This window comes from Eurypyga helias, unplaced genomic scaffold (assembly GCF_000690775.1).
Source record: "Eurypyga helias isolate BGI_N326 unplaced genomic scaffold, ASM69077v1 scaffold34887, whole genome shotgun sequence".
Lineage (NCBI taxonomy): Eukaryota > Metazoa > Chordata > Aves > Eurypygiformes > Eurypygidae > Eurypyga > Eurypyga helias.
In genome coordinates, this window is record NW_010263047.1 from 6,005 (window position 1) to 28,743 (window position 22,739).

At 40.8% G+C, this 22,739-nt stretch overlaps 1 protein-coding gene across 1 annotated transcript; it reads right to left on the reverse strand.

Annotated features, from left to right (window-relative positions):
- Positions 1-17: 17 nt before the first annotated feature.
- On the reverse strand, positions 18-22,483 carry ACER3 (alkaline ceramidase 3). The gene is made up of 8 exons (XM_010155921.1): positions 22,437-22,483; positions 19,892-19,973; positions 18,751-18,786; positions 9,922-9,980; positions 6,143-6,244; positions 3,540-3,644; positions 1,313-1,358; positions 18-1,085 (listed from the first exon to the last, which is right to left on the reverse strand). Exons 1-8 carry the CDS (start codon positions 22,469-22,471, stop codon positions 1,032-1,034), a joined length of 519 nt encoding a protein of 172 aa, XP_010154223.1. The 5' UTR covers positions 22,472-22,483; the 3' UTR covers positions 18-1,031.
- Positions 22,484-22,739: the final 256 nt, after the last annotated feature.

Sequence of the window (22,739 nt, forward strand, 5' to 3'; positions counted from 1 at the left end):
ACAATTAATTTTGGGGTATCCTCAACATCAGCCTAGTTCTTTACTCTTTCTTCAATACTTCTGAATAAGAAGATGCTTCTGAAAGGCAGACCAATATTTAAGACTTGCAAAATAAGGGAATTCAAAGCTGAACTAGCACACATCTAAGGTGTCTGTCTATCTGCAGTATCAATGGGACATGGGGAGTAAAAAGTAGGGATTAAAAAAAAAGGAAGCATGTAAATAATAATTATAAAACAAACAGTGTTTCTTGTGTTTAGACAGTCATCCTGCAGTCTCCTGATGGATCACTGGTCAAACAAATTCAGAATTTTGTTTCCACATACAAACAAGAACCCCTATAATGCTTCACCATCTTAAGTGTCTTCTGCCGGTCCCACCCTGGGACATCCTCCATGATGCACCTCGGTCGGACTAAGGAGAAAATGGAAGCTTGGTACAAAAGGAACTAAATGGCACAGGTATCCTAACCGTTTTGCTTACAATACAAATTGCAAAGGAGGCTGTGGAAAAGTAAGATAGAATAAAGCCTTAAATCAATCATTACATACTTCATTAATTGTACAAAAGTGCAAGATTAAAGTAGTTGAGGTTAAGCATTCAGTTCACTATAGGCCACACAAATGCTTAGCTTGGCCATCAACGGCCTGTTTTTGTCATTCAGTTCCTAATATTAGTTTAAACCACAGAAAGAACAACTGAATGAAAAACATAGGCAATCCACTTCAAAAATGGTTAGTTTTCTGTGACCAGCACGAAATATTAGCTCAGTATCATCAGCTATACGATATATACATAAAAATATTGTGTCTTAATCTTTAACAACTTAGAATAAAGCTGTACTAAATATTATTTCCCTAGTGTGCCGACTCTTTGCTCTGCTCCGGCTGGCTGGCCTAGTAACACAGAGAAGTCCTTTTATGGCAATGGTACTTGAATTGATCCATAATTTTGACACTTCAGCCACAGTAACCGTTGAATCGCTTTATTCAGCCAGGCTAGGTGATGGCTTGTGACTGCCCAGGTCTCAGTCAAAGTTTCTTGGGCGGCTCCACAAGAAGAACAGGCCATATTCCAAAAACAAACTGTTAAAAAGAGAAACAGGAAGAGGGGAAAGATTTCCTGGAATACGATGTCTCTTGGAACAGAACCCAAACACTGTTAACCATCATTTCAACTGCATTTCTTGGGGTGTAAGTACAAACAAAAGGCAGAACCCTCACAGGCGTACTCAACGAGTCCCAGCGAAAGTTCAAAGCACAAGGTATCCAAATGCTGGATATTTTGTGGACACAAAATATGGCTTGCTTACCTTCACCTTTGGCCTGTGTTTCAGGAAAAGTGTCCTTGTGTATAAACTGAGGAAAAGGAGAAAAGCGTGCTTAAAATTTCATGTGTAAGACAGCCTATAAAATCATAATGATGCACTAATCCCAGTTCTATTTTGCAACTAGAAAAGAATTGCTTCTGTGATTGCCCAGCTACCCATTCTGCCTAGATTTACGCAAAATAGGAGACACCAGCCTACAGTAAACCCCCCTGTGCTAGACTAATCTTGCCCAAGCAGCTACGTGCGGAGAAAAGAGAGAAACCCAGAGAAGTAAATTCTCTCTCCGCTATGGAAAAGACTAAACAGGGACTAGAGCCTGGCATTTTGGAAGGATGAAATTAAATCAGTGCACCACAAAACGCAGCAGATGTTAAGGTGGGGTGGGAGGGGGTGGGAAAACCAAAAAGCTTGATTCTGTATCCCGTTTTTCTTCTTACATACCCTCTCCCCTCAGTAGATGTTTTCCTGTGTATAACCTCACTTTTTTAAGCGGACATGGGTGATGTCACTGTGTGGCTGAGAAAATACCAGGGAAACTACTGCAGGGACAGCATGCAGTTCATTGGGTTAGGACAGACAAATCAGGCATCTGCACATTCCTCAGGGGCTGGAGGATGCAAGCCCAAATTATTTTCTCTGTGCAGCATGCTGGAAAAACCTCGCCTGTGCTATCCGAACTGTCTGCATCAGCTTGCCTTCTGCAAGGAATTTTCCTCCAAAGATGATTTTAAGATGTTCAGGGCAGCAGACAACCTGTCAGCCAAAACGGAGCAGCTGTTTTCCACATACCATGGCAGATTTTATATATACACATATATGCAGGTACATATGGATACACCTCCATGGATGCATGTATATATATGCACATATAAAAAAGCTATCAGAACAGCTACTGGAAATGTACTTATTTTCCTTGCCTTTTCCTAGCTATTTTAACACCTGACAAAAGAATACGACGTTAGATGCAGAAAACTTCATAGGTAATCGAGTTTTCTCAACTACAAAGAATGCACCTGTTAAACAAAGATTCTCATATGGTTTAGTGGCAAAGCATTATTTCATTACATAATGCACAAATACAGAAATTCTTGATATTCCATCTTAAATTCTACTTTTCTTCCTGGCTCCACTAGATGGTGGTATAGAGCCAAAATCTGCTTGCAGACTAGCTAACCTAGGCTCTCATTTAGGTCCTTTTAAAACTAAATATCCCACCACTTCTGGAAACAGCTTTGCCCCAACCACTTCATCACCACTCTCTACAGCATGATGCCTACTAGCCTTCAGGAGTGACAGCGCCTATCAAAAAGATTAGTTAGGCTTCTAAAATTGAACATGTTTAAGTACTTCAGAATTGCTCCTCCCGTGCAGTAAGGTATTAATATTTTGAAATTAATAAAATCATAGTATCATAGAATGGTTTGGATTCGAAGGGACCTTAAAGACCATCTAGTTCCACCCCCCTGCCATGGGCAGGGACACCTTCCACTAGACCAGGTTGCTCCAAGCCTCATCCAGCCTGGCCTTGAAGACATAATACACTATCAAACAGTTTCACAATTTAACTGCTACAGGGTTCCCATTTCTGAATTGCATTTTCCTGAAGAACCATGACTATTTAAAGAGTAATGATTACATTTTGAAGAATATAAGTGACTTGTACAGAGTCTTTAGACCCGTTGGAAAGAGGAAAGAAAAACTCCTACCAGTTTAGTAAGAACTAATTTTTTTGCTCTTCTGGCCGATACAACATTTTGAAGTAAATCTGAACCTGGGAAAACTCCTGAGACTGAGAGAACTGGGGTTGTTTAGCCTGGAAAAGGCTCAGGGGAGACCTTATTGCTCTCTACAACTCCCTGAAAGGACGGTGCGGGGGTGAGGTGGGGTTTGGTCTCTTCTCCCAAGTGACAGGACAAGAGCAAACAGCCTCAAGTTGTGCCAGAGGAGGTTTAGATTGGATATTAGGGGAATTCCTTTCCAGAAAGGGGTGTCAGGCATTGGAACGGGCTGCTGAGGGAGGTGGAGCAACCATCCCTGGAGGGGTTTAAGAGACATGTGGATGTGGTGCTGAGGGACATGGGTTAGTGGTGGACTTGGCAGGGTTAATGGTTGGACTTCATGATCTTAAAGGTGTTTTCCAACCTAAACAATTCTACTATTCTGTCTGCTTTATGAATATCCAGTTTAGAAAACATAGAACATTTCCTACCTTAGCAGGATATGAAGGTAAGACCCCAGGCCTGTGAGAATATGCCACCATGCATGAAACTGCGTCACAGCTCCCACAACAGGAGGCATCTTCTCTCGTAGTGCTCTGTAAGAAACACCATGCAGTAGGGTTTTTTCTTTTCCAAGCTAAGCAATCTCAAATCACAGTGCTTGACTGTCAGGTCACACACTCATATCTTTTCAGGCATGTGCTTCACAAAGTCAGGCTTTCAGAAGGTGAGGAACAGCAGTTACACCTTATACTGCCAGTATAGAAAAAAATTAGCAACTGGCTGTCTTACACATTTAAAGCACACACTTCACACAACAAGTGACCGGTTACTTCAGGATACAAATTTCAGGTAACATATCTACTGCATCCCACAGTCCCAAATGAATACTACCATTTTCCTCCCCAAAAGCCGTTGAACTACTGTCCATAGGATGAAATGCTGAGTTTAAGGTCTGAGAGAGGAATTTGGATCCATCAGACATCACCACTTTACATTTGTCAATCACACCACCCATCCTCCAGCTCCACGGGAGCTTAGCTTGCCTTTCTCTGTTGTATTCTACGCAAAAACAGGGACAAAATGAGTGCTTAGTGTAAAGAAGCAATGAAAGCAGAGGATCGGAAGTACTCTGCTAACATGCTTTGTATTTTGCACACTTATGGGGTGTGAGCTACTTGGGAAGGGGCTAAGGGATGGAGAGAGAAGGAAAGGGAAGGAACAACAATGCCCTGCTTTCTGCTGCTCACTTGGCTTCTGCAGATAATGCCTATTCTGGTTGATGGTGGAACAAATGTTGGCATCTGCCCGTCTTCTTTTTTGACTTTCATTTCCCATTCAGTCAAAACAAAAAAGGGAAAACAATGATCACACGTGTTAAGGAAGAAAAATCTGCAGTTTCTGTAATACTTATTTACTGCTTAATTTTACAGAGTTCAATCCCTCTGACGAAACACCATTCCCTGCTTAGTTTCCAGAGCTGCTCAGTCACAAATATGAACACAGAGCTTTGATTCAGTCAGCCCGTGAATGACATAGTGGAACACACAGATTGTCACCCTGGCACAGGCTCTGAGCCTGTGGACGGCAGAAAACATCGAAGTTCAACTTCGAAAGCGCATGGATCCAGCCAGGGAAGCTGACTGCTACAGGTGCTTTCCTGTTGGGGGATTTTTTTTTTTTTTGAGTAAACTCCAAATTTAATGAAATATGGAAAAATAAAAAGTGAATCAAAATACAATTTTGAACATTAAACCCAAAAAAGCAAGTAGGTGGATGATTCACAAGTTAGATCTTTAGAAAACAAAAAATTACAAGGAACTGGAATATATTTTCTCCAGAGGTTCAAGTTATACTACCACCTGGAGAAATTCAAGGCTCTGCAGACATCTGATCAAAGCTAGTAAACAAGCATATTTATTTTTTTCCAGCACCATAACCAAACAAGTATTACAGGAAATATGCTAACTATTTTTTTTTCTTTGCAAAATGAGGATGGAAAAAAAGTGCTTCAGCAGCTGGTGTAATCTCTGAGTCCAGGGACAAGTTCAAAAGCCTCATGGACCTACAGAGGCTCAGCAGGCTTTGTGAACTGGGGGTTATGATCTCATCAGTGATGCAATGCAGCTGCAAAAATCAACCCTGATGCCAGTATTTGCAGTCACTGTACACCCACCCACACGTGTTGGCAAATAACTTCTCTGTGCCGTCTGTATCAAGCGTTTCCAGGGATGAGGCACACCACAGACTCAGTGTCATTAACAGATGGTCGAGAATGGCTTTCCTGGATGCTGGCATCAACCTTTCCATCTCCTCCAGCTTGTGGTGGAACACAAGCACCACAACTAAGCGAAAGGTCCAGTTCCAGAGGAACAAGAGTTAAGAGAATGGAAGAACTTGTTGGACTGGTGTTCTTTCTTGCATGGGCAGTACATCTAGTCATACGACGAGAGGGTGGGTTCTTACAAGCTTTGTCTGGAAGCCTTTTTTATCCCATTTATCCCATATCCCAATACACTAAACGGAGCAGGAGTCTTTCCTGGCCTCCTCTACAAGTGCTAAGCCAGAAGACTTCAGGCTAACAATGACAGCCAAGCACCGTGTTCTTGGCTCACAGAGTTACTGTTCTTCCTGCGATGCTCAAACAGCTGTTGTTTATCGGTGACAGAAATATTGCAACAGATATTTCTTTAGCCTGCAGAACTACTGCTTTTGATATTTTCTTGGGAAATGGCAAGTGCAGAAACAAAAAAAAAGCTGGATAAAAAACTCATTCAGATGAAAACAAGCATGAATAGCAGGCTTTAGTAAGCCACAGAACCTCAAAATTACTTCAGTGACATTACTTTCTCTCAATTTACATGGAAGTGAAGTATCAATTATTTGAAAAAAATAAATCTATTTATGGATTGAAAAATCTAAACTGTTGAGTGCTGAATCTAGTGTGGAGCAAACTGGATAAAACCCCCTGTGAATGTTTTGTAGGCAGCGTACCCTATATACCATGAGATGGACATGAATATACACCACAAAAAAATAAAGCTTTATGCTAAAAAACTGTTGAGAGATATCTGGACAAAGTGAAAGAACTCACCTCAATTTATCACAGAAAATGTTGTCCACATTCCAGAGGAAAAATCCCATTAAAAATACAGTTAAAGATGTATAGCCTAGACCTCTAAGCCATGGGTATACCCTAGAGAGACAGAGAAATAATGCAAAGTTTAGTTCAAGATTCTTTAAAGGCAGCTTTTATGTAAGACACAAACACTATTACACACAAACCAACTGTTTTATTAATCTCTTTTCAAAAGGAAAAACATTGACTTAAAATCTCATCTTTTTAAGTATTGTACTTTACCCCCTTCCATCTCTCCTGGATTCACATCCTCTGACACTGGTCTTTTAAATGTTTTACTTCTGTATTTCTAATTCTTCCCCTAAATACTGCTCTCTCCTAACACAAGTAAGTGGGGAAAACTGATGTTGGCTAAAAGGTGCTATTTCTTCAGTCCCATGTATAATCTTTCAGTAAAAAAACAGCCAAGTTACAAATTAGGACTGTCCCAAAAGCAGAGATTCTTTTCCAATACATGATATCCCTATACCAGGGGACTTGTTTAAATAAGGTCTTTCAAAACAACTGTAGTCTTTTGTGAATGTAGACTACCATGACCAAAAACTAACCAAATGAATGGGTTTAGAAAACATGGTTTTATGGTTTATTTAGAAAACATGGTTTTCATGGTTTTATTGCTGAATGCTACTGGTGATGGAAAAATACCAGTTTCATTTTGGAAGAAAAATAAAATCCTCTTTAGGATATGGGAAACACACTGAAGAATCAGATGCAATGAAGTGCATCATTAATACATTTGCCCTCACTATCTGCATTCAGCTTGGACCACAGAATTGTAAACTTCCTACACGGAAGTTGGTAGCAATTGTTCCTTTCCCACCAAGACAAAAGCAAATCCAATTCCAACCCCAAAAGGCTGCCATGAAATACCGTTCAGGTTATTTTTAACTGTGCATTCTGAACGCACAGTTTAGACTCTGGGCTAAAACACATTCCTGAGCTGCTGTTTCTCCACTGTGTTATCCACAGCACATGTTTCAGAACTGGGAGCACTGGCATCCAAAATGTGCAAAACACAACAGGTAGAGCTTCTTCCACAGGGCAAGCTAACCAGATACAAGCTGTACATGCTCACAACAAACCTACTGCCAATATAAACTAGCAAAATTGTTATTTGTTTAGCCTAATAAATGCACGGAGCACCATGCGGTAGATGGCAGAGACTACACTGTAAATATTCCCAACTCAATGCTCTAGAGACATAAGCCAGCCCAGGACACGAAAGACGACTAAATGGTACATTATACATGCTGGTAATTAGGTAATTATATCTAGAACTGTTCAGGGAATAAATGGTGGTGTTTTGTGAAGGAATGAGAGAAAGGCTGGCATCGCTTATTAATGGAAAACATGCTTTATAAACAGAAAACAGTATTTGCCAAGCCGTAATCTTAGGAAAGAAGCAGACCCAAGAAAGACACTGAAAGTGTCAGGGAAATAGGCAGGAACAGCAACACATGAGGAGGACAGCAGGAGGCAGCAGTCTGGAAGGAATGACATGCTGTCCTCTGAGATTTCTACGCTAAGCGCAGAGCAACTTCAAGCCCTGCACTAAGAAATATAAGTGATAGGATGCTAATAGATATTAAGGAAGTATGAAACAAAATAAGCAAAAATTGGGGTTGATACGTAAGTTGAAACAGGCTTGGACAAGTGCTACCATGATAAATGGGAAGACAGGAATGTGTTTTAGCAACACACGAAATAAATACAGAAGTGCGCTTGGGGATAACCTCTAGAGAAAAGAAACGGTACCTTTAGGCTGCCACAGCTTCTCTAGCAGAGCTACTTTAAAATTAGTAGTGGTTTAGTTAAATTTAAAGTAGTTTAAACCTACTTCTCTCCCCATCCCAACTTTCTAACCAGTTTGCATAATATACCCAAAAGGGAGAACAAGTCTTTGCAGGGCCACGTTGCAATTAAGTGATCTAGCTAAGTAAGAAAATGCACTCCAAAAACCCTAAAATTGAAGCAAAAAAAAAAGTATGTGAAGCTTCAAAGAGAGACTCTGCTGGAGGAAAACACGAATGATACCCTGGGAGGGAGGATGGTGGTGTTATTGGTAGTGACAGAAGATAACGAAATGCTTCAGAAATAATGAGAATGCACAAGTGTGTGCAGAATGGAAAGATTGGAGGCCCAGGGCTTTGCCTACACGGAGAGAATGAAATTTAATCTAAGTTACTAGAACCGTGCTAAATCCTTGTATAATGACAAAATTAAAATGACCTGAACTTGATTCTATTTAGTTTTCCCTGGAAGAGAATTAAGGCCATATCATTTATGATCTCTAGGTTAGGATTAAAATTTCCACATTCATGGGTCTGAAAAGCCTTTAAACTGATAATTGTTTGTAAAGCTGCAAGCAACAGGCTATCAGTTTTAAGTTCGTTTTGTTTAATACAAGTCTGTGAACATTTACACTTGGCCTGGGGGGATTTCCTGGGGAAAGTCAAACTGAATTAACTGACATAGCAAGTGGAAGGCAATTCAATGAGTCTACTTTAAATTCACACCTTTTGTTAAATTTTTCCTTGTGTTCCTGAACATGTGTAACTCAAAACAAAGTTTAACAAAAAACATATTTAGAATGAAGACAGTAGAGAGAAATCAGTAATTTTCAGGGATGATCCCCAAACACACAAGAACAACTACTCACAGAGGAGAGACGGGAAGGGGCAACCAACTGAGCCCCTGAGAGCTAAAGGTACATGTTTATTCCAGTACTGATTGAATTTCTTTTTCTTCACTTTTACCCACCAAGTCTGTGCTCTGATGATTCTGATTCTTCTCAGTATCTCCTAACATTTCCAGTACCCTTTCGTTTTCTTACAGTTATGACTGGGTAGGGTTAAATATACATTATGGAATTGAAATAAAAACTATCATTTAACCTTCTGTGTTATGTTTCCTCTAAGGCCAGGCCGGATGAGGCTTGGAGCAACCTGGTCTAGTAGAAGGTGGCCCTGCTCGTGGCAGGGGGGTTGGAACTAGATGATTTTTAAGGTCCTTTCCAACCCAAACCAGTCTATAATTCTAAGAATTTTAGACATTCGAGTAAGGAAGAGGAAAGCAAAATATTAACCCATGGTTCAGCTCTGCAATCTTACTCTCACCTCTCTCCAAATATCATCATTAAAGTTTGAACACTGGCAATAGATTTCACGTTACCCAGCAGTACGAAGACAAAAACTCCATTCCCCTTGAAGTCCCAGGCTAACAGCTGAAGCCACTAGCAGAACATCTGGAAGTGAACACTGACCTAAGTGTAGAGATCTCAGTTTTGTTTAATGTTAACCCAGTGGCTTAAAAAAAAAATGCAGGATGAACCATTCCACAGAATCACAGAATGGTTTGGGTTGGAAGGGCCCTTAAAGCCCATCCAGCCCCACCCCCTGCCATGGGCAGGGACCCCTTCCACTAGACCAGGTTGCTCAAAGCCTCATCCAGCCTGGCCTTGAACACTTCCAGGGATGAGGCATCCACAGCTTCTCTGGGCAACCTGTGCCAGTGCCTCCCCACCCTCTCCCGGAAGAACTTCTTCCTGATGTCCAATCTAAATCTCCACTCTTTCAGTTTAAACCTGTTACCCCTTGTCCTGTCCCTTTCAACCGAGACAGCAGATGAGTACCGAATTAAAGAAATTTTGCCATTACCAATTTCACGTTAAGCCCACCAAAACATATGCAAATGCTAAGTTATAGCTTATAATACTGAACTAAATGGTTACTTACCATAATACTATATAAACAGATCGTAGAACTATAATGGAAACTAGTGTTCCATACATGACCTGGAAATAAAAAGAGAGATTAAATTCAGCAGTTGGAGTCAGGACACTTTATAAAACACTACAGGAGTAAAAAAATTGTGAAGTCTGTGTTGATTTTTATTTCTTAGTCTCAGAAAAGTAGTATCCCTTCTAATTTCCTCTCCAAAAAGGAGACACCCTAAGTTTCAAATGAAAGTATGATTATAAAGCATGCCCTTTACGCAATTACAGGACAAGTCATTTGTGTCAAACCGCAGCTTCATTTTTTAAATTAGAAAGGAACCGCTAGATGGCACTCAGTAAGCATCCTAAAATCAGAACGGTAACTAACTCCTGTCATTTCTTCTGTATTTTAACCCTGAATTGCGTAACCATCAGCTAAAACCATTTTTGAAAGCTGTACTTCCTTCACTGAGATTCGATTAATATCTTTTCCTGAAAGCAAACACCTGAATAGACTGTGCACTATGCCCACACTGAGCACCAGCATGGACAAAACTTTCCAGGACGCATTTAAAACCAACTATTGCAGACCGTTGAGATTCAATCTAATGATACAGTGGGAGGGCTGCACGCTCTGAAGAGATCCATGAGCAAAATCTGGCTCACTGTAGGCTTGATGAATTTGAATGTAATCACCCGACTTATATAAAAAGCCAAAGTAATAATTTATTTTCTGCCTCGTGATCTTTAAATCACTCTCCCTGTTTTTATTCACAAGCTCAGGATCTACATAACACCACCTCAAAGATGTAACGACTGGAGAGATGTGGTCAGTCACGCCTGAACAGCGATGCAGAAGCCACTGCAGCAGGGAGGAGTGTCAGGCAGGTGACATGAAATTACGCTCCATGCTTTTCCTTCCCAGCAGCTTTCCTCCTGCCAGAGCTAGTTTGTTCCAAGCAGCTATGCCTCGCTCTCTGCCTCTCCCCAGTGGCTCACAAGCCCCTCGCTAATCTTCCCTTCTTTGTTCGCTGACTTTCCTTTCTCACTTTGCTTTTTAATCCTAACTAATGCTGCCACATTTTACACGAAACAGGAAAATGATAAGCTTTTGCTGCCTATTTAAAAGCCACTAAACCTCAGAGAGGTGTGTTTACAAAGTGTCCTTACCATGTTTTACTGACCTCTTCCTACCTTTCCTTCTTTTAGACTACATGGTCTTCAAGGAAAGCCTGCTGTAAGCAGGGCATCCAGCTATCACTCTCCTGCGAGCACACGCACGTGTCCAGCCACAGGACATAAACTGCAACAACGCACTGTGAAACCTACATTTCAAAAGCCCAAAAAAGGAGATTTCCAACCTCCTTTTAGTTTCAAGGATGAGGTTAGTGGCGCACACCACATCATCAGCGCATATATATAGAACAAGTCAGATGACAGAGCCCTTATGTTTGACAACAGGTAAAAACAAGCTCCAGTATTGACTATGCAAAGTCATTCAGCACAGCAGCTCTTTATATGCATTCCAAGTGGGATCAAATAACTTCAGTAACTAAATTACTACTACTGTGTGTTCTGCTCTGTAGAGCTAAACAAAGCAAAGCTATTTGAAAGGCTAATTGGTTCTGGCTTGTACTTTCTACAAACTTCTTCGCTAATTCCAGTCCCCTTGCTGGGGTACAGCACATAAATTGGGATGAAAAACTCCAACAAAACCCACTGGACACAAACGGAGTATGAAGCGCTTATCAGTCCCAAGCTGAAAGCAGAAAAGACGACTGCTCGGGTGTGCAAGGTGCTGCATGCTGGTACAGTTCTTCATCGCTGACATTTTGCCTAAGATGACCCCATCATATGACAAATACAGACTAAATTTAAATGTTAAATGTGATTTTACTTTGTCAGCTTCATTTGAAACAGCCTGTTTTGTTTTCTTTACCAAATCCAGTAATTTATTCTAAGAGAGGGATGGCACAGGGGAAGAAACTCATGGAAAGGTTCCTCTGGATCCCAAATCACAGTTTGATGCCCTTTCCTTGCTGATCTCCTCCTTCCTACAATTTCCATTGCTAAAACACTCTTCTACAGCAGGGGTGCAGGAAAAACCTATGGAGGAAGAGACATTTCTATCACACGCATTTAGGGGTGTGACCCCCTTCATGCTTTTATCCAATTTGGTCTTGGGTTCTTTGTACGAGGAGTTAAACAGTGTCAGACTATGCCTAGAGAAACACGGCTCATAGGCAGCCCAAAGCCCAGGTAAAACACAGGCTAGAAATGTTAATTTTTGCAGCAGCTGCTAAAAGCAGGAAAGGGCAAAAGCTAAGAAAGGCTTTCTTTGTAGAGTCTCTGGTTTGGTATCTCCTAGTGAGTTGCTTAATGGCTCGCAGAAGAGGACAGTCTTAATGGAGGGAGGAAGGAAAAAACCAAAAAAAACCCTTGCAGTGACTGAAGAAAAATATGTCCACAGTTGACACTTCAATTTCTTGCCTTTTCCGCTCCCCCACACAAACAGGTTGTTAGCAGTAAAACACACTCGTGTTTAAAAGCCTGTGAAAGACCGGAACAACAAACCGTTCTGCTCTGCATGCTCCAATCCTCCCCTTCATGCTGAAGGCACGCATCGAGGAGGTGCTGCTGTGATGCGCAGGGACTCCAGCTCCACATCTCGCTACAGCTGTTGCTTACTAGAGGCCTATGAACTGAGCTGCACAAGTTCGTTTATACTTCAGGGAGCAATGCTTACTTTTACTCCTTTACCACCTGTGGATTTACTATTTTCACCATGCCAAAAATTTGTTGGGTATTATCTGTCCACCCAAAGAAGGTTGAAATGTAAAATAATAAAAAAAAATCTACCTTATTCAAGTTGACTCAAATTTTTCAATTCCTTTAGCTCCCTTGGTTGTTCTTAGTAACTAACACATCACGTAACAGACGAAAACCCAAGCAAGTTTCGTGCTATTTTGTCTCACAGTGCCTTTAAACTGTAAGCCAAAGAACAGCCTTGCACTACAACTGAAACAAAAGGAAACAGCAAAATCTCATCTTTTGTTATCACTAGGCAGTTCCCTCTTTGCTGCTTAAGATGCAAATAAAGCTGCATGTATTTCAGCTTTGAAGCCCCTATCTTTGCAATGGGGAAAACCTAAAGTCTTATTGATACTCAGAGAATTACCTGATAAGAAGGCCAAATATGAAGAACCGCCTTCTAATTCACTAACGGGAAGTAAGCACTTCAGGGCTCAGTGCTCAGCAGCATTCATGCTATTTATATAGATTTATGCAAGTCGGAGGCAAGGTTGGTACTCCGCGCTGGGGCTACAAAGCCAGTGCTTCATCTACCCTTCTCGCACAGAAAGCAGCAACAGCCTGTTATTTCCACTTCTCTGTTTCCTCTGCTCTTGGTCTTATGCCCATCCGTGGTTAATAAAGTCAATTTATCACCCTCAAATATTAGTGTACACACTGGGAACCGCACTGAAAAATTTTGGGTTCTTGGCAACCACTGCTTAGCTATTAATAGACCAACCAGCTATCAAGAGATAGGTAGCCTAACTACTTGAAGTTGGAAACTGTATTTGTAATTTACCACAAAGAAAATAGACTTCTACATGAGTATGGACTCCTGGGAAAGAAATCTGAGCAGAGAGAAAAAGGAAGGACAATCCTCAGGATGACCGAAACTCAGAGAAACTCAGCATAGGTATGGCTGTTTAGTACTATATCCTGCCTTGGCAGCTCCTGACTGAACTAACTCAGATTCACTTGGTTTTGTCCTGTTCAGATTCATGTATGTGATGGCAAAGCGACACAGAAGGCACTCCCACTCTCCAGAGCTTCTGGAACAGTGACTGTAGCAATACACTGAGCTTTCCCTTCAATGACCCGTAGAGCTGATCCTCTGGAGGGTCTGAGCACCTGGTTTAAATTGGAAGTGGGGAGATTTAGATTGGATATCAGGAAGAAATTCTTCCTGGAGAAGAGTGGGGAGGCACTGGCACAGGTTGCCCAGAGAAGCTGTGGATGCCCCATCCCTGGAAGTGTTCAAGGCCAGGCTGGATGAGGCTTGGAGCAACCTGGTCTAGTGGAAGGTGTCCCTGCCCATGGCTGGGGATTGGAACTAGATGATCTTTAAGGTCCCTTCCAACCCAAACAATCCTATGATCCTCTAAGCTATTGTGCAGGTAGAAGTACTAACCAAGAATGAAAGCTGTACTGGCTTTCTGGAAGACATCCCCAAACAAGCTGTCTAACAGAGTGAAATGTCACTCAAATTAGTTTTATACATGGTGGTCAGCAGGACAATGCCCAAGAAGAAGTAGTGCTGTGAAGACGTGCCCTTGAAAGGTCATTTTTAAAAGACTTCTTGGCAACCTGCAAGTAAGAATACATCTCACTAAAAGGTACAATATGTTAAGCCACAAGCCTACAACTGACTATTGCCTTAGCAGCAGGAGGCACTCTGGAGAGCTGTAGAATATCAGGTGGGTCCACACATATCCCCCGAAATGGGGAGTCCTGTAAGTTTGTACAAGTTGTGCTCTGACATAAAATACTGCAGCCTGGTCTAGTGGAAGGTGTCCCTGCCCATGGCAGGGGGTGTGACTGGATGGGCATTAAGGTCCTCTCCAACCCAAACCATTCTATGATTCTTCATGCAGTTTCAGGCTTCCATAAGTACTTCTACATACACATTTCATCATGATTTCACTTCCTTCTTTGCATATTTAAAAAACCTTTAGAGAACAATTTTATTACTTTTTGTATTGAGGCAAATGAAATACCTTCTTCACCCACACTCACTCCATCTTACCCAAAGTCACCTTAACTGGTAAATCCAATACTTTTTACTTCGATCACTGTTGTAGAAAATTCACTGATCATCTTATTATGCTGTGATCAGTGAACACCTCCAGGCACTCCTCCCTCCCTCCTTTGGTGATCTGTGTGCGGTTTAGAACAGGAATTTTCCCATCAGTGCATGTTCTTCTGTTTCGAATTATCTGTCATCTAGTCCTCAAGGTCTCCAAGTTATGTCTTCATTTCCTCTCAGAGATGCCTCTGAACTTTGCATCATCACAAATACCATCAGTACACAACACTGCTTTTCCTGCTACAAGTCGTTAAATAAAAACAGTACACTACTGATCCTGAGGAAGTCCAGACTGACAGTGCTTTTCATCATCTCCTTAAGTCATTTTCCACTAGTCCCTCCCTTACCCTATTTGCAGTTCTCATACTGATCTACTTCTCCCACTTCCTTAGTTTCTCCTGGGACACTGCAACAACACTCCTAGAACGCCCATAAAAAAAGATTTTTTTTTTAAATCATGTTCCCTAACGTGAAAAAAATCAACTCTTTAATCTGATTTTTTTATTTACCTTTTAATTATCTGTTTGCCCAAAATTTGCTTCAAACTCTTGCAGCAGCTGACTATGCAAATAAAAGTTTTTTTTAAATCTAATTCATTATCCACATACCTTGGCCCACTAGCTGAATGAGGTTTTTGATGGCTACAAGTGTAGAGCCAGCATATGGATTGTAGCAAGTAAAAAAATCGGGATGGAACCCAACACTTTGTGGGTGAGGCTACTTGTACGACTAAACGTTTAATTGCCAGGGCAATTTCCTTTACTTCTAGGTCTGTCATATTTGTGTGTCTATGGACACCAGCAGCCAGTCCTCCCCCACACCTTTCCTTGCATAAGCACAAATATACATGTGGTAAACAGGGATGAGCAGCTAATCTGATTTAAAACTAATTCTGAGGAGAGTTTTAACCTGTTCAGTTCCCCAGTCAAATTAATATCAGAGAGTAAATTTGTGGGCCAGATGGGAAAGAAAGGAGAGGCATAGATGTTTCCTTTGACAATGATGCTGGCTTGAAAATAACTAGGAAACTGGGATGTAGGGTTGTTAGCAACACGGAAATTTGTTAGTAGTGCTCTAGCCTGATAGATTTTGACATTTATAAATGAGACAATACATGCTTGTAAAGGCCACTGCTATCCTTTGTTTAATTGATGAGGTGGCAAAAAATACCAGCTCAGTTGTGAGTCACAGATTCACAGACTCAAAGGGGTTGGAAGGGACCTCTAGAGATCATCTAGTCCACCCCCCCTGCCAGAGCAGGATCCCCTAGAGTAGATCACACAGGAACAAGCCCAGGGGCTTTGGAAAGTCTCCAGGGAAGGAGACTCCACCACCTCCCTGGGCAGCCTGTTCAGGGCTCTGTCACCCTCACAGGGAAGAAGGGTTTTCTCATGGTCAGGCTGAACCTTCTGCTTCCCAGTTTATGGCCACTGCCCCTCGTCCTGTCACTGGGCACCACTGAGAAGAGCCTGGCCCCATCCTCCTGACACCCACCCTTTAGGTATTGATAAGCATTGATAAGATCCCCCCTCAGCCTCCTCTTCTCCAGCTGAACAGTCCCAGGTCCCTCAGCCTTTCCTCGTGTGGAAGGTGCTCCAGGCCCTTCATCCTCGTCGTGGCCCTGCGCTGGCCCCTCTCGCCCAGAACTGGACACAGCACTCCAGGTGTGCCCCCTCTTCCATGTTCTATATACTTCCTTTTTCCGCTTAAGTTTATTCATTAACTCCCTGCTCATCCATGCAGGTCTCCTAGCTCTCTTAGTTGATTTCTTACTCTTCGGGATGCTCTGGTGTTGGGCTTGGAGGAAAGGAAGTGTTTTTTTCCTTGTAATGAAGTGTAGTTTCCAACTGCCCAAAACATCCCTCCTATTCTAAAGCCTTAAAACCCTTAAAGATCTATGCGGATGGGGAGAAAGAAGTTGATCTCTGTTGCCACTGTGCCATGAATAACAAACTGAAACTCCCTTCATGCCCTGCTGGCAGTAAGCAATTTATAAGCCTAAATTGGGAAGGAAAGTAGAAAGTAATTCACTGAAAAATGAGGTTTGGATCCTGGCTACTAAATATAATAGGATCCTTTTCTATTCTTATTGCTGTCCTTTCAGGGAAAAACCCACACTGAAACAATGAACAATATAAAGCTGTCCATGTAGTTATTCCCTTTTTTGCAAGGCTGACAAATTATGATGGTGAGAGACAAATACCAAGAGGAATGAAATGCTGCTTTATGTCTCGACGCTGGTTTCCAATACGGTTAGGGGCCAAGAGTGTGATTTAAACTATGATTGCACAAGCATATTTAACTTCACTTCAAGTCTACGTGACCCATTCAGTTGAAAATACGTACTGAAATTATATTGAGATTATTTTTTTGGTGCACTCTAAAATAAAGGACAAGTATTAAAAAAAATAACCTTGCTTAGCTGTGCAGTCAGAGAAATGTTTCCTCTGGATTTACAACATATTTGGCAAAAACTGAAAAAGTCCGTGCAGTACTTGAACGTTTGGATTTTGGCCATAACTGTACGTTCTCCATAAAAATCAGTTTGGAAAGAGATGCTGTAAAAAGTCCAGCAATTTTATGGGTCTAAATCTTTTCTACATTGATTTTTCATGTATAAATTGTAACAGGGGATTCGTATTCTGAACCTAAGAGAAACCAGATGTAAAAAATTAAAGGAGCAACAGTTTATAGTTTCCTCCCTACTTCCCTCTTTCCCGACAACTCACAATATCTACTGTCTTAGCATTTATGACATGCAACAATACCTATGCCAATGTATCAATATGGAATACAGTGAAGCTGTGATGCATTTATTGTAGGTGGAGTAACTAATTGATTAAAGAAATAAAATTCCAGTATCAGTAGTACATTCTGCCTCTGTTGTTAACAAAATTACTTTAAGTCACTTCATTCATAACCAGTTCTAACCAGCTCAATAAATGCATCAGAAATCGCTTTTTTTACCTACCGGAAATGTAAGTAGGAAAAAAAAAAAAGGGGAGTGATTTAATTAACATTATCAAAAAAAGCCTGCAAGTTTTTCTTTTTATCTATAAGCAGAATAACAATTCATATTTCTAGGAGAGATTATTTGGAGCAGCTGGGAATTTGTTTTATTCATCAGTGCTTCACTAAGGCACCAAAAGGAATCACGTATCACTTTTACAACTGCTGATGCAGCAGGCATGTTTTGACAAGCAATGGCACTGCCGATTTCAGAAATTAAGACTTTCAAGCTCTGTCCTGCAAAGAGCTCAGTGCTTTTGCTTAGCAATTTTTCAGCTGTTATCCCTAATCAAAAAATCATAAATGAGGGGAAAATACTCATGGCATACATGAGGAGCATAATATCCACCATGAAGAGGCAAGAGGTACAAGTCCTATCCCCACAGTAGTGGATGCGTGTTAATACTCTTGGGCTGCTACAAAAGGAACCTCTTACCAAATACATCATGAGACTGTAACAACTAGTCTGCTATGTATCCCTACAACACATTCTGAGTTTAAATTCTGCTTGAATTTACACAAAGTAAAATTGAGTAGTTAAAAAAAACCCACACTAACACGTTAAAGTGGAGGGAAGAATATGGTGCTAAGTCGCACAAGCCACCTCGCGATGTCAGGTCATAGTTGCACAGTAGCTACTAATGGAAAGAAGTGGACAAGGGCTTACTCAGCCCTCCCTCTCACACATGCACCCCTTAACCCACCTCACTTCCCACTGATGAAAACCACGTGCTCTATTAGGTCAAATGCTAAAGCAGAACACACATCAAACCATTCGAGTTTTTCAGGTCACCAAGTAAAAGGATGGCAACATGACAAGCAGCAATACTGCACAGAGAGAAAGCAAAAGGCAAATTGTGCCTGCCTGTCATCTTCCTTCCAGCTATAAAATCCTGCAAAACATTCCACTAAAACCGCATAGTTTAAAGACAAGATTAGCTTCTCCAACAGAGCTAGACTTACCTGATGGAATACAGGCTCTTTTAAATTTAAGTAAACCTGAAAAGATGAAAAAAAGAGAAATAATTTGCAACAGAGAATGCTCATAACATTCATTTTAATATTGCCAAGACTTTCTGTTAGAGTCAAGACATAAGCGACTATCCATGCACCATTAAAAGTTGATTAATCATTTGAAGTTTCCTCTGGCAAAACCTGAGGTTCTAACTGTGGAATTATTTTAAATTAAGAAGCAGAAATAGAGACATTAACATCTAAAATCTCTGCACTTCGTAGAGTTGCAACATATATAAAAACAATTAAGATGCAGAAATGACTAGTACATCCATGTACTCTACTGTGACTCACTATTATTAATGGGTTTGAGAAAGCTGTAATATTTCAGTTCATTTCACAAAATGTAGCTAGTAGTTCTTCCTATTGTTAATGCAGTTCATTTAATTTCTGCCTTGGAAGAGAGAAGGGCACCCGACATAACATGCCACAAGTGTAAAAAAATTTAGGAGGCACAGAAGAGAACAGGCAAGTATTCTGATGGCAGACGATGACCTATAATACTGCTTTTTCCAAGAAACACTTATCAATAAAACGAATGAAGGAGATTCCATCTGTGGTTGACAGCCAGCACAAAACTCATTTAATTCATAAAGGCAGCAAACTGCAACAAGAAAGGGAACCAAGTTAGCTAAGACAGTTAAAATTCTTCTGATTTTTGTAACAGCTGAGTTCCTTTCTTATTCTGGCGGCTGCTTTATAACACCAGTCAATACCCTGGACTATGTCACACTTCACTTTTTAGTCTGTTGAACGGGATTATTCTCATTTCTGTAGGTGAATTAAAGTGACGGAAGAAGAGGAATGCAGCTTGTCCAAGGTCTCATAACGTTATCAGTGACTTGTTTTTCCCACATTCCTATTTTAGCAACTGGATTACAGCTTTTCTTCTTCATTTATTCTATACAGTGGTCGAGATAGAAAGGCTTCAGGTGTCTCCAGCCAGCATAGAATTTTCCCAACAAAAGAATAATTTTTCCTTCTTGACTGGAAGTGAGAGCCATTCAGTACTGCCTGTGTAATGTATCTGCACTGGGAGGAAAACTGTCAACCTACAAGTGAAAATGTTGTATCAGAAAAAGTTACTTACTATGCTGACTACGAAGCTGTAGGTTATTAACAAGAAAAGCAGTGGATAATTGACTGTGTTCTTGTACTTGAAACATTCATACCTGGAAAAGAACATAAAGGAGAGCGATAACATTCATCACTTACCATATAAATGATGCATTTTTCAAGGTATATTATCATAAAATTTGTGAGAAAAGTGATATAAATGAGTCTTAGGCCCTTCTAATAAAGATGTGTCGTTTTAATATAAAGATTCACACTTTTACCAATAAATAAGTTTTTAAAAAACTAGTGCTAAAACCCCCAATAAGCTCACACATACACAAAAAATAGCCCAGTCAGTGGAAAGAGTTTGGGAAGCAGAAGCATTTTCAGAAGGTGCTTAAGGGGTGATAACGGATGGCAAACCAGAAATGTGTTTAAAATGCAATACAGCTGCCAAAAAACATTACATCTGTGAACTGAAGGCAGCGTGGGAAATGGACTGCCTTACAAAATAGTGAACTCTAGAGATCTGTTAAAATGCAGATTGTTTATTGCTTTTCTACAGTCCCAGAGCAGTAAATTTGCTAGACTGGCTACTGGTAGAAGTGGAAGGTAAAACCAGCTAATTGCTCCCAGTAAGCAAAACTACTAATTAAAATTAGCTTCACAATCTCTATCCTATACTTCAGTCACAGTTGTGATGGAATGACACACACACAACCCAGACCGTATCTCCACGAGAAAAAAGGTCCCAAAAAAACCCAACAAAAATTAACTTTGAGAAGCATAAAATCATAGAATCATAGAATGGTTTGGGTTGGAAGGGACCTTAAAGCCCACCCAGTCCCACCCCCTGACATGGGCAGGGACACCTTCCGCAAGATCAGGTTGCTCAAACCCTCATCCAGCCTGGCCTTGAACACTTCCAGGGATTGGGCATCCACAGCTTCTCTGCGCAACCTGCTCCAGTTCCTCACCACCCTCTCCAGGAAGAACTTCTTCCTGATATCTAATCTAAACCTCCCCGCTTTCAATTTAAACCTGTTATGCCTTGTCCTGTCACTCCCTGTCCTTGTAAAAAGTCCCCTTCCAGCATCAGGGCTAAAATCATTAGGGCTAGAGGAAGTTGTCTGTGTAACTCCAAGATCCTTCTGCCTAGTCTATTTGTTTACAAACTTTGGGAACCAACACCATCATGGATGAATCGAAAGAAAGAAAGAAAAAGCACGTAGGAATATTTGGGACAAAAACATGTAGATGACAGCAGGACGTGCTACCCTGCAGAACGGGTTGCCAAGGTCCTTACACAGCCTGAAGAGCCACGAGGACTGAATGCTGTATAAGGGAATGTCCTGCACAGAACCATCCCACCACCTACCTTCAAGAAAACCAAAACTTATTAAATGCCTCCTAAACTAAACATTAGCTCCTTCTTCAGAACACTTTAATTACTCCCAAACATAGCCACAAAATCTTCTTAGAGCTGTAAAATGCAGTAACTGACTTCAATGCTTTTGAAGATAATAAGAGTAACCGTTGCACAAAACAAGCATGATTATTTTTTCCAACAGATTTTTAGAGCTAGTTCTCATGCTTTTCCCCAATCGCATTCAATCAGACAAAATAAATGCAAAGGCAATTTCAAGGAGATAGGGAGCTACAATGGAAATATTGCCACTAACAGAGGCATTATGATTCTGGTCCTGTGTGCACAAATCATAGCTAACATATGAATCACCAACTGATGGTAATTTCCACACATGAGGGTTTAGTCCTACAGCATCCCATCTCCATTGCAGGCTACCAGCAATCTTCACCAAAGTTATTCTAATTTTCAGTGGCTGAATATTCGATATGTTAAAAACCCTGGCTTTTTGCTTTTGCTTTATCTTTTTGTCTGCAACAAGTTGATTTATTATCTAGATTTTCCAAGTGCCAAAGCAAATCATGTTAAACCCAGGCCTTGCAGCAACGGTATCTTTGCAGTCGCCAAACGCTACATTGCTCCCGAAATTAAATGGGAGAAAACATCCTGGCGTGGCATTAAGCTGTCCTGCATGTTCCAAGACACCCCCCACAAAACATGCACTCAACTCTTCATAAAATCTTTTTTCTTTAACTTTCCAGATGAGTGGAAAGCAGGTTTAACCAGAAATCTGAAATTTGCATTTGGAGTCAGGCTACATCATCAAAATACAGCTCAAACAGATTACAAAGTTGATAATTCTTAGGAGTTGCTGAAGTTGATGTTATGATGTTTGCTGTTTACATACCAAGTAATACTCAGCTCTGGTCATATACCACACACAGTCTTTAACAAGAGGGTTTGGGTGGGGTTTTTTTTTCCTGCTAACACTTGTAAAACATCTCTAAATTAGGAAAAACAAGGACTAAAGCCAGCCTGGTGCTCTAATGGCCAAGTCATAATACTGTACTGCTAGCAAAACTGAGATCTCTCTGAAATCCATAGAAGCTCCAGTGTCAGCCTCACTGTACACTAGATTGGGCTTTATAGATTCTACATTTCAAGCGTTAATAATTCATAAAGATTCAGAAAAAAACATTTAACAAATACTTACAGGCAGTAGACAAACACACAACAACTGTAAATCATGGGCAGTTCATCCAACAGCTACAAAAAGCAGAGACATCAAAACATGAAAACTACTTTTAACTCACAGGCTGGCGTAAGTTCATTAAAGAGAGAGAAGTCTTAAGAAAACATGAGTTTTTAAGTCATTTGGATATGCTCCTCCTTGGCTGTACTTCAGTACGCAGCAGTGCCGAATCCCATCCAACCACTGAAAGCTTGATGCGTTAATAAGCTTATTACTCTGAAGTTTTTGAGTATTACAGTCCATAAAAAGCCCACGCCTTCAGAG

Excerpts from the sequence above, each read along its gene's own strand:
- ACER3 (XM_010155921.1), bottom strand. The coding sequence starts at position 22,471 with ATGATTTACAGTTGTTGTGTGTTTGTCTACTGCCT. Across the intron at positions 19,974-22,436 it reads TGTGTGTTTGTCTACTGCCT|GTATGAATGTTTCAAGTACA; the intron begins GTAAGTATTTGT and ends GTTCTTTTCCAG. Across the intron at positions 3,645-6,142 it reads ATTTTCTGTGATAAATTGAG|AGCACTACGAGAGAAGATGC; the intron begins GTGAGTTCTTTC and ends TGTTTCTTACAG.